The sequence below is a fragment of the Molossus molossus genome, unplaced genomic scaffold (assembly GCF_014108415.1).
Source record: "Molossus molossus isolate mMolMol1 unplaced genomic scaffold, mMolMol1.p scaffold_m16_p_16, whole genome shotgun sequence".
In the NCBI taxonomy this organism is placed as follows: Eukaryota; Metazoa; Chordata; class Mammalia; order Chiroptera; family Molossidae; genus Molossus; species Molossus molossus.
In genome coordinates this window covers 15,706,075-15,718,168 of record NW_023425351.1, presented here as the reverse complement: position 1 = coordinate 15,718,168, position 12,094 = coordinate 15,706,075, and the positions used below count along the sequence as shown (strand labels likewise).

At 47.6% G+C, this 12,094-nt stretch overlaps 1 protein-coding gene across 2 annotated transcripts in view; it reads right to left on the bottom strand.

Moving 5' to 3' along the window:
* Positions 1–327: 327 nt before the first annotated feature.
* The window catches only part of FAM110B (family with sequence similarity 110 member B), a 121,873-nt gene continuing 110,106 nt past the window's right edge, over positions 328–12,094 (bottom strand). Inside the window, exons 1-2 of one of the 2 annotated variants that reach the window (XM_036264096.1) lie at positions 2,195–2,263; positions 328–2,104 (exon numbers count right to left, since the gene is read on the bottom strand). In XM_036264096.1, the coding sequence (XP_036119989.1) occupies positions 692–1,804 (1,113 nt within the window). In that variant the 5' untranslated portion in view covers positions 1,805–2,104; positions 2,195–2,263 and the 3' untranslated portion in view covers positions 328–691. Of the gene's footprint in view, positions 2,105–2,194; positions 2,264–12,094 lie in introns of those variants that run through there. The other variant, XM_036264095.1, reaches the window with a different exon arrangement.

The window sequence follows — 12,094 nt, the reverse complement described above, 5'->3', positions numbered from 1 at the left end:
CCCAGATATAATCACCTTCAATGTATCTGATTGTCTTTTCTTGGGGTCGGTATTATACAGAGCCACCAACATTTATTTACACACTGAATAGGACACAGAACATAGCATCGCTGCCCCAACCATTACTTTAGCAAGTGGCAAGACAGTTGCAACACGTTAGTGATTAACATCAGGTTCACCACTGTCTTCCTCTGAAAACCCAGCCTGCTTCTATCTTAGATCAGTTAATTGTTTGGTAGCCGATCCCATTTACTTTCCCATTGTTTTGGTCTCACACATAGGCAAATTGGCTTTTTATTTCAAAAAGATTCTACTCTCAACTTAAAAGCCAGTTGATAAAACTTTTAATTAAGACACAATAGCGCAGGATATAAAACACAAGAGCCACATAAATATTGAAGAAGTTGTATACCATTTCGTGTAAACAGTTTTGCTTCAGATCAAAGCCCTAATCAGATTCTGGCCTGAAAAACTTTTGGCAGATGACGTGTTCAGCCAGGCTCTGCAGCGATGGTTGACGTGGATGCCAGGTCAGTCCCCATGTTGACAGGCATGCAACTTGAAAACATTGCACAACAAGCAACACAAAGAGAGTGGAGAAGCTCACAACACTTCAAGGAGACCTCACAACCTTCACAACTGCGATGCACAGACAGAGACCCACCCCTCCCTCCTTTGCACGCACTTTCTCTTACACGTGGGAGACCTTCTGCGACTCTCTAGCTTGTTTGATGCTATATAACCACTTGATGATCCTAGCATTTCTTTCGATCGCAGAAATGCCATATGGCACCCGATCATTGGCACTGTCATCATTTCTAAGGTCACTGTTACTGTCCTGAGACTGTTCACAGTCTGAGCTGATCATGCTTGCACTGCGGAAGTTGAGGGAGATGATGTCAGAATTAGCCCTTGCAAAGTTTTCCATTCCAAGGTTTTCCAGCTCTTCAGGGTCCAGTCCGCAGTAGTTGAAGAACCGCTCCACGTCTGCGTCCACCCGGAAATATCTGTCACTCAAGTCTGACTTAGACCGCTGGAGAGAGGGTCTTCGGCTGACTCCGCAAGCTGGCTCCACAGGGTCGACGTCGGGGGACTTCATGGTGACAATGGCAGTGACCTTGGGTTTGGGAGGCAAGGGAGGTGCGGAGCTACTGCAGGGGATCGCTTTTAGGGGCTTCACACTGGTCACTTTGCGGATGTCCGAGGAGCTGTGGGAGACGTGGAGGAAGGACTCGGCCGTCTGCTCCAGCAGCCTCCTGCCCACGTGGGAGCTGCTCTCCTGCGGGCTGCCGCGGCCCTGCGTCGGGTAGACCTTCAGGGACTCAGCAAAGGAGTGTCGGTGCAGGTCGGTGGCGTCTGGCCTGTGCGGCGGCCAGTTTCGGGAGCTGTGCTTGTGCCCCGAGCCTGAGCTGGAGCCTTCGGAGCTGTTGATGATGTTCTTCAGGATCTCGAGCTTCAGGGTCTCCCTGTGCACGCCGCTCTCGGTCTTGGCGTTGGGTCCGAACACTCTGAGCGTGGGGCTGCCCAGTGCGCGCTTGGCGCCGGGGCACACGGGGGGCTTGGCCAGCACGGCCGGCTTCACGGGCTCCTGCTTGGCGTTGATGACCTCCTGGCTCTTGACATACTTGGCCTTATCGGCTTCCAGTCTCTCCACCGCGCTGAGTCTTTTGGGGTTGGGCTCGGCCTGCCTGCGGAAGTAGTCCGGCCCCTTGTTGAGGATGCGCAGGGGCACCGCGGAGGTGAAGGTGCCCGCAGGGCTGACCGGCTTCACCATGCTACCTGTCTGTAGGGTCTCCGTGGGCATGGTGGGTGGTCTCTCCCCGGCGGCCGTGTTGGATTCTCTTCTGGGCGCCTCCGGGGGCACTGAACAGACACATGTACACGAAGCACAAAGGGCAGCTGATGGACCCTGGAACCTGCGTGTCAGCAGCAGCGCCTCATCTCAGCCCATTAACCACCACTGTGGCTTTCACTCACTTTCCCCCTTCCAGGCAGCCCGGGTACAAAAAGGCCACAAGTTCCTTAATCGGCTTCGCCGCCTCCTTTCTTCTCCCCGAGGATGTGGGAGTTTCCTCCAGGTCTTTGTGTTCAACTGCAGGCAGAGCTGAAACACAAAACCACCAACCGCGGTTAGGATGGGCGAGTGACATCACAACTGTAGCAACCAAGAAACCCGCTGCGCCCCCGCCTCCACCTGCCCTCCGCCGGGGGCTGCTCCGGAGCGATCCCGGTTCACCGCACACACCGCGGGCGTGACCCGCCCGAGCCCGCTCGCCGCAGGCAGAGGCTGGCTCAGCGAGAAAGGGGCTGACACTCCCCACACGTGAACTCTTCCAGCTGCCTCCTCATTGGTGGGAACCACCTCTGATCACGCCCGATTGGTATTACTTAAGTCAAAACCCAGGAAATGCTAGATGGCTGTAGAAGTGCTGGTTTAGCAAAGCCCCGTTCCCAGTTCATTAAATGCTGCTGGGTTCCTAAGAACCTCTGTCTGGTTTAGTCTGCAACACCGGCGGATTGCGTCTTTTTTGCAATGAAGCACAACTTCTGACTTCTTACTATACACCTCTCAATTAACACTTGAAACAAGCACTTCCTAATTCTTCAAAAACTAAAAAGATAGGCAGAAACAGGAGACAGTGAAGATGAAACAAATTTTAGAAATCAATGTTTCTGTTATCTCATTTTTCCTAACCAATATATTTGAAAACACTTTCTCCTGGAAACTAAGAATGCTTATGATGTTCATCCCATTACAAACTTATTTTTAATAATAATAATAATAACAATAACTAGAAATACTTCTAGATTAACTAGAGAAATAGACAATTTGATTTTAAATGTTCCATCATTTTTCATACTTAATGAGCAGAAATCAAAGTTTCTCTGTGGTATATACCCCTCATCCCACCCCAGGAAACTAAGAACAAAATCTTAAGATGTCAATCACACCTAAAATGTTACTGTATAGAGAACTTGTAAAATAGTTAAGCATTCATGGAACTAATTTATGGCTTTCTGAACTTGACTACCTAACCACCAACCAAACAAGATAGATCTATAGGGGTTTTTCTACTTGGGAAACAATATAATGTAGCATTTACCTCTGCAGCTCTGGGGACAACTCTCTAAGTGTTCTCTCTTCAGAGAACACTTATGAATGCATTGGCATTTGAAAATAACTGGTTAAAGACCTTTTTAGCATCTTTGGTTATAATAGGGACTATTAAGAGTAACGTATTCTACTAATGTGTCAAATAACTAATTTACAAAATAAGTAAAGTAGTATTACTATAAAATCATCTGCTCTCATGGTAAGAAAATGAAGTGTTTATTAATAACTGTCGGGGGAGGGGGATAGTTCTCCTTATCTTTTGAAACTCTTAATCTCTAAATACACCCATTGTCATTTTCGTCAGAGATAATTTTGTAATCTGCAAAGGATTTGTTCTAGTAGAAATATTTTCCTGTAAGATTTGAGAAGCCCCAAGGCAATTTCTACATAATGATTTCCTTTAATTGTGTGGTTCTTTTATAATACTTCAATTTAGTTCAAAAAACCACCTCCTCTCATGAAGATTAAGTGAGATTGTTTCTTTGAACATATTTTGAATGAAATGCCCGAAAAGGAGTGATGATCATTCTGCAGAGACTCTGGGTCTATCCATTTAACCACCCTGGCCCACCTCTCTGGGAAGATGAACTGGGGCCTCTCCACTAAGGGGGCTCACAGCCTGGGCTTGGGAGACAAACCCTCTGGATCACACCCAGGGCACCTGAGAGAGGACTTCCCCTAGGACAGGCCACGTTTCTCTAGAGCACGTGTGACATTTTCACTGATTACCTTCGTAGCTTCCAAAATTCATTCAGGGAGGGGACAGTGCCAGAAGGTTCAGGGGCAGAGTGAAAGACGGGACCGCGTCCATCAGCTCTCTGCCTACAGACCTCAGCAAACCTCTAGCAAGTAGGACGATAGGCCAGTGGGCAGCAGGAGACACGACTTATACCTCGTCTTCTGGGGCCTTGTCTCCTCCCCTATGAATGACATGAAGTGATTGGAGGAGATTCTAGCCTTTCTCCATCCAAAATCTTGTGGTTCCGAGGAGCTAACAATGAGTGAGTTATTTCCAATTTCAAAATGGTATCTGGGAATATTGGCCCATGACTGAACTTTGCTATGGTTCTTGCATTTGCTGTTCTTAGGAAAATGCTCTTTGAATGATGGGCTATAGTTAACATGTAACTTCCACCCGCATTAAAGCTCAGAATGGCCTGTCTTCTGACTCTGTCACATTAGGACCAGAAGCCCCAGATGTCCACCGCTACTGACCTGCCTTGCTATCCAGCCCTGTTGTCAAGGTAGCCTCTGGCATCCTTGGGAAGACTGAATCGAAATCATTCCTCTCAACTCATGAGACTGAGAAACACCTATTTTCTAGAAAGTGTTCTTTAGAAAGCTCATTGTTTTCCTTTCACACTTTCTTTCTTCATGGAAAAGAAGGCATGAAAGTGGATAAACAGAGGCAGACACCCTTAGGATGGTTCCTCTGGGCACTCCACACATCCAACCTTATGAAGCAGTTCCAGGACATAAAACCAATATGAATGGGTTATGTCAGAAAAAAGTTAATTCTCTGTAACTACACTTCCTTTCCTTTTGTTTCTCTCCCTCCCCCTCTTTCCACTGTTATTCCAAACTTCCCTGATGATTCCCACACACTGATGATGTTTAGAAATGAGCATGGTCACAGTTTAAAAGTCCAGTTTGGATTCTTTGAGGAGGAGAAGAAAGCATCTTCTAGGAAGAACGAAAAGCCACAGAACTAGCTGTGGAAACTGGTTGGATACTACAGGGTAATAAGGTACAACCTAAGTTTCCTGTTTTAGCCAACAAATTAAAGCTACTTCAAAAATATGAGAGATGGCTTTGGCTGCTCCCTCTCTTAATATTTACGTCACCCCTAACTTTTGTTCTTTTACTTTTCCAGGTTTAAACAGTGTGGGCTGGGACAGAGTTATACGGTCTCAGAGTTCTGTATGATGCAGACCAGGACCAGGTACATTCAAGAAGGCCAGGCGAACGGGAAATGACACACCTGGAGACAGGAGCCGCGTTCTGATGACATTAGTGCCAACCACGGACTGTGTTCAGAGAGCCCTGTGGCGCGTGACTCAGCTGCCGCAGCCCGCCCCAGGCCCCAACACCTGCACAGGCCCCTCAGCTTTGGAGTGGGGCTTCAATTTTCTTTTTATCTTGATTCTGGGAGGGAAAGTGAGTCTCAGCCACATAAGGTTTCATAAACAAAAGTTAGTATTCAGCCCCACTCGACCCCTGACTTCCGGCTAAGGAGAGAGAGCACAGCCTGAGGGAGAGAGAAGCTTCCATTCGGGAACGCTGTGGCTCCATTCTACCCTGTTTAGTATCCATTTGAAAGTTTCATGGAAGGATAAAAAGGACTGGAGACTAGAACTTAGGTACGGAGCCCAGGTACAAAATGGGCCGCAGAATCAGGGCGGACATGAACACAGCAACAAGCTGGCCTGGGGGCGACTGTGGGGCAGAGTCCTGGGCTCCCTCCCGCTGGAGGCCATGGCCAGAGGGGTGATGTTATCTCTGAAGGAGTCCCGGCCTGTGCACAGGGCTCATGTGGCAGGGAGCCAGCCAGGACAGGGACAAAGGGATGGTACCTGCACACTCCCAGGGTCTCCTTGAGACTCAGAGCCTGGCTCAGCAGCTCTGGGGGGCCCTGGGTTCTGCGTTTCTCGCAGATGCCTAGGAAGCGGGCCCGCCTCCGCGCGGCAAGGGGCAAGGGAAGGAAGCTCAGTCCGCACCGGTGAGCATTGGCTCAGAGAGGAAATGCCTCTGGCATGGGGAAGAGGCTTTCCTTGTCTCCCAAAGGAATAAAAGTCTGGGGCTTTGGGGGCACGAAAATGGCAATCCCAGAGAATCTGAAACTTTTAAAACCAAAGTGGCCTGAATCCTTCTAACTTCCAAACTGTCAGCTGCTCACACGGACCGTTATCGGAGGACCAGGAACCTGGCTGACGTGTAAGGTTGGGGAGGCCCAGCATGCTGGTCTAAGAACATGTGCAATCCCGGAGATAGTCAGGAATAGAAAACAAGCCTCAATACACTCAATACACACAGTTCATATAAAAAATGCTAAAGTCAATGTTCCTCCAATCCAGACCACGCATGCTTCCGTGCCTCTGAGGCCGGGCAGGGAATGGGGGACAGCGGCCTCTGGCTCAGGACTGCCATGGGAATGGGCTTCGGGGCCGAAACAGCAAATCCAGATCTCTGCGCAACCTCTCGCAATTTTGAAATTCACCATTATGAAGCTGCAGGCCAACTGCTTCCAGTAAGTACAAGGAAAACATAGCTAATGCCTAATTAATTTTTAAATTTTAGGTTGGAGCAAGGACCCTGCAATTGAACACACCCCAGGCTTCACCTGTAGAAGTGAGAACTGGTCACTGCTCATGTGTGTCAGGGCAGAGAGAAGGTGGTGATATTGTTTGAAAGAGGGTGCCTATAAACCAACTCCAAGTCAACTAACAATTCAGTGTCTTCATCTCATCGATGAAAATGAATGTGTTAAATTTGGTGAACCTGCAAATGCCTTCAGCTTAAACATTCTTGGAGGCAGAGAGCAAAAAGAAGCAATTTATGTTTGAAATTAATAAGAATTCTCAAAGAAGTGACTTCAGTTTCCTAACATGTCCGATCACAAAACAGTTACAATATGAATAAAACTGTCCCGTGTTGCCTTTTGATTTTGCTAACAGTATATGTGCTTACTGACTTCAGTCTACAATTCCAGCTTGACTGGGGTCACTCTCATATGCTTGGTTTTTCCCAGTTAAGAACAAAGAAACACCTAGTCCTTAAAGTAAAAGTACAGCTTCCCAAGACAATGTTAACTTTTGAATTTTTTACGAATGTAATAGATATGCACTCAAAATAGAAGAGTGCTTACTGAATTATGGACTGCGTTCAATCAATCGATTAGTACCTACTGACTAAGCAATTATGTGTAAGTAACTCATGCAAATTTAAAAAAAGATTCAAAGTACATGTGATGAATATTAATTGAATAATGCTGATAAAAAAGGTGGCAGGGCTGTCGCTAAGGACTTCCCATAAACAACTTCTCAGTAGTCAGATGAAAAAACAGTGATGGGGAAGAACCAGAGTAAAGGGAGACAGTGCCTCTGTCACCAGAGCAGTTCTCGATGGAGTTCATGGTACATTCAAGACACTTACAGGACACCGCGCAGCTGCACATAGTATTAGGGGAACATCAGTGAGAAACCTACTGGGGGGTGAGGAAAAGTGGCAGGTGGACTGTGGGTACCATACAGAGTATGAGAGAACACGGCAGGGCAATGTGGCATCAGTGACACGGTCAGATTTGTATTTTTAAGAAATCCCCTGGCCACCGGGAGGGCAGAGCATGAGAGAAGCCGCAGAGAGGCCAGTCGGAGCGGTCCAGAGGCAGGGAGATGGTCAGGCAGGCTCTGAGTGGTTGCCCATTCTGACACTGCCTTTGGGTTTGAATCCAAACTCGGCCTCCAAGAGTAGCCTTGCGTAGGTTACTCCTGTGCCTTAGGTTTCCCACCTCTAAAATGGAGATAATAATCATATCTACCTCGTTAGGGAATTTGAAAAGGTAAAATACAGACACATTCATGTCACACTTATTAGGAAGGTGTCTTTGGGGATGGAGACAAGTGTAGCCAATTTCAAGAGCTGTACTCAGCCCAACTTGGAGACAGACTGGATGTGAGGGTGGGCGGGGCTGGCTGTGAGAGGTGGTTTGTGGAGAGTGCACACTCTCATCTAATCCGCTACCCCATGCCCCTGTGCACCCCAGGCTTAAGCCAGACAGAACGATGCCCACCCCCCAGCTGTGCGCATTCGCACTTCTGCCCTGCCCTCCATCGTGAAGCTTGGCACTTCCTTAGTGTGTATCACAAACAGTTAGCAAGACTGTGGTTATCACAAAAATTATATTTAGAAGCACAATGTATTAAGTAATAATGCTTAGTTCAGTGGGTTAAAGGCAACAATGCCATTCCATTGGGAAGACATGAATCTGTCCACTTGTAGTATGATGTCATGTTTTTCAACATTTCCCCTTTCCGTCCCTTCCCATTGCACAGTCGCTTTTATTAGCTTTTTTATATTGTGGAAAGAATGAAAACGTAAAGGAGAATAACAAAAGTGAAAGAATAAATGGGGAGGGTAACGAAAGCATTTATCAAAAGACTAAATTTGCACACTATAAATTGAACACAAACTAAGAAATCAGAGAACCAATTATCTAGAAGCATTAAGTCAAAACCACCCCCCTTTCAAGAGGTGAACTTTCTCAGTTACTGAATGATGTGCCTCCTTTTTACCACCGGTGAACCCCTCACCGTCTATGCCTCTGACTTCCAAATCGGCTCTTTTCAGCCATCAGCTCCAAGCCGTACATGAAATCAGCTTTTTGCCAACAACACTTTGTTTCTCCGTGGAAACCATGGGCTTCTCCTAATAACATTTAAACTTTGATTCCAGTAACCTAGGCAGTTTTTCCTGATTCTTTTCATTTGGCTGGAATAGGTCTTCAACTGGCATTTAATAATTAAAAAAAAAAAATTCTTGCCCTAGTTTTGCGTTTCCCTCTTTCCAACAACCTCTTTAAGCCTTGTTTCTTTTTAAACATTAAGTTCTATGGGGCTAGAGGACAGGAAACAAACGCTGGGGTGTGGAGAGGCGCCAGGAGGCCAGCCCTCACCTGCTAACGACGTGACGGACGCGGACCGAGGAGCCCTGCGGAGCGCAGAGGCTCGCTGTGGACACACTGGTGGGGCGGCTCAAAACGTGCACAGGCGTCTAGGATAAATGTGTTTCCACCAACTGAGGATGTGCCCGCTACGTCCTCCAGGTGGCACTGTGAACTGAATAAGTCTGGAGGGAAGACGAGGGGGCAATTTCTTACCCACAGAGTTGCCCGCCATGGGAAAGGGGGACAGCCGCAGGGGAGGAGGATGGGCCGTCTCCAACTCTGCTCAGGGCCGTGTGTAGGCCAGTGGCCAGCGTGCCTGCGCTACTCTCGGACTGAGGTTGGACTCAGGCCCTCCCAAAGCTGAGGGACATGGAGACCGGTTTGCAGCTCAGGCCTGAAAGGTTCTAAGGCAGGGTCTGCCCTGGACTCTCCAAACACAGATGCAGGCTAGGGGAAGCTGTTTCCACGAGCACAGGGTGAGGGTTTTCTGGGATCACGCATGTACCTGGGAAGATGGTCAGTGGTTATCTTAAAAGGAACTCTCCCCACAGACCCACCCCTCCCCGAAGGAAGCCAACAGCCTGACCCCGAGGCAAAGGCTGGGAGCTTCCCCTAACGGTGGGATGCGTGGCTGCCAACAGGGAATCCAGAAGTTTCCCAAAAGAAAGCTGTGTGAAGAATCCCCCAGCCCAGGGCCGGATTATAGGGGTCAGAAGTACGGAGAGAAACCTTGTCATCCTTGTGTTAGCAAGCTACTGCCTCCATATTCATATACCCATATGAGGACCCAAGAGGTTAGAAGTGACCCTAAGCCCCGCCTGGTTTGGCTCAGCAGTTAGAACGTCGGCCTGTGGTCCAGAGAGACCCGGGTTCGGTTCCCGCTAAGGGCACATGCCTCAGTTGCAGTTTGTCCCCGGCCCTGGCTGGTCGTGTGGGTGGCAGCCACTCGATGTGTCCCTTTCACATAGATGCTTTTTTCTCTCTCTCTCCTTCTCACTCTATCTGAACAAAAAATGGAAAAATGTCCTCGGGTGAGGATTAAAAAAAAAAAAAAAAAAAAGTGACACCTAATAATGAGTGGGAGAGGAGCTAGAGAAGGGAAGTGGGGGGTGGAATACAGCATTTATTAGGTTCCCTGTCCTCCCCTCCAGAGGTTTCCAAGCCAACACAGGCCAGAGCTGGGAGAGGGCGGAGCTAATTTAGACTGGAGAGGTTGGAGTTTTGATCATGATGTTGCACTGGGCTCTTTCATGCCTGAAACTGATCTGAGGACTTTAAATAATTTAGGACCAGCTGAAGAGGTTATGGGTTCTGTCTGAGATTCCATCCCAGGGAAGAAAGGAGAATTCAGCAGAGTGAATTCTTAGGGCAGGGGAAAAAGAGTATACTCTCTTCCTTTTTATCCCCTAATAAATCCAGGCCAGAAAATAAAATGGGTCCCCTAGTATCCCCTTCAGGTTTCTGTGTGTTTGCCTGCTGAGGCAGTGCCCCTCCTCAGTTCAGAGCCTGGTCCAGTGGGTCTCTCTGTGCCCAGCCACTTACAGCTCTGAGACGCTGAGCCAGGGACTCGAGCTCGGTTTCCTCATTATGGAGTTGACAGTCAGGTTCCTATATTACATGGGGCTGATGGGAGAATTCTGTGATGCAACACATGGAAAGTGCTCACGGTGGAACTCGCACCAAGTTTGCTCAGTAAATGCTGGGCTGTTATTAAATTCCGTCCCCAGTGTCTACAACTTGGCACTGACAATCACCGTCATTAGATTTCAAGCTTTACGGTAACTGAATGATCTTTTGTCTTAAAATGATTCCATTACTCTCAAGTGATAGTGTGTGCACTATTTCTGTCAAAGTGGATTGACTGCAGTTTCTGTCTCAAAGGTCCCTCACATGACCCCGTTTTTATTTGAGTTACAAAGAAAATATGTGGTTACAAATTTCAAAGCTAACACTTATGTGAGTGCAACAGGCTAGAGTCAAGTTGCTTGGAGAAAAATAGGTCAAATCTCAAATCCATGATGGAATCTTTCATGACACTCTCCAAAGTCATTTAGAAAACTTGTTTCACATGCTTCTTTGTAAGCAAACCCATCATATAAAAGTGTATGGGTTTCTCTTAAAATGTCTTCCTCCTATTTAAGACAATTAAAATGTAGTAGAGAATCAGAAAAAGAAGCATACTCTGGCTCAACACCTTCCCTTGGCTAAAGGTAAAAAAACGTTGCTATAAGAAGGGCTGACTAGCCCTGGCCGGTTTGGCTCAGTGGTTAGAGCATCAGCCCGTGGACCAATGAGGCATGGTTCACTTCAGGTCAAGGGCACGTTTGCGGTTTGTCCCTGGCCCTGGTCGGGTTGTGCGGGAGGCAACCAATCGATGTGTCTGTCTCACATTGATGACTCCCCACTACCCCCATCTGAAGATAAATACAAAAATATTCTCGGGTGAGGGGGAAAAAAAGGATCAACTCGCATGAATGGGGGGAGCCCTACCCTTCACCCGAGATTACAAAAACACATACAGTGCACAGCCAAAATCAAATGATTTGCGTAATGAAAATAACTGCAAGTAATTAAAAAGCAGGGCCACTAGAATTTCTAATGAAAATCCAATAGGACTGCTTGTCTTATCCAAACAAACGTAAAGTAATCCCACTTTCGGCCACTTTTGTCCTCTCCTGGAGACAGCTTTATGTGGCTTAGTTCAGCGGTGACAATGTGTGAGGCCATGGCCAAACACTAAATGAACACGGAGTTCAAGAGACCATCGTCCTTTTTTATAAACCAGTGCACTCAAATCAGAGCTTTTAGAAGACTTGCTGGTGCCCTGGCCAGTGTGGCTCAGCAGCTGGAGCGTCGGCTGATGCACTGAGGTCCAGGCAAGGGTTTGTACCTGTGTTGTAGTGTGATTCCTGGCCCTGGTTGGGGTGCATGCAGGAGGTAACTGTGTGTGTTTCTCACACTGATGTTTCTCTCTCTCTCTCCCTCACCATACACCCCCTTCCACTTTCTCTAAAAATCAATGGATGAGGATTAACAACAATAACAAAAAAGACTTACTGGGTGGTGTGGCTCAGTGGTTGAGCGTCGACCCACGCACCAAGAGGTCGCCAGTTTGATTCCCAGTCAGGACACATGCCCTGACTGGGCATGTGGGACAAATCCCCAGTGAGGGGCATGCAGGAGGCAGCTAATAGATGTTCTCTCTCATTGATGTTTCAAAAATCAATAGAGAGAGAGAGAAAAAAAAAGACTTGATGGTTATGTGAGTCTAAGTGTTAGCTGGTTCCCCCAGATGATGGACCAGAAACACCTGCCCA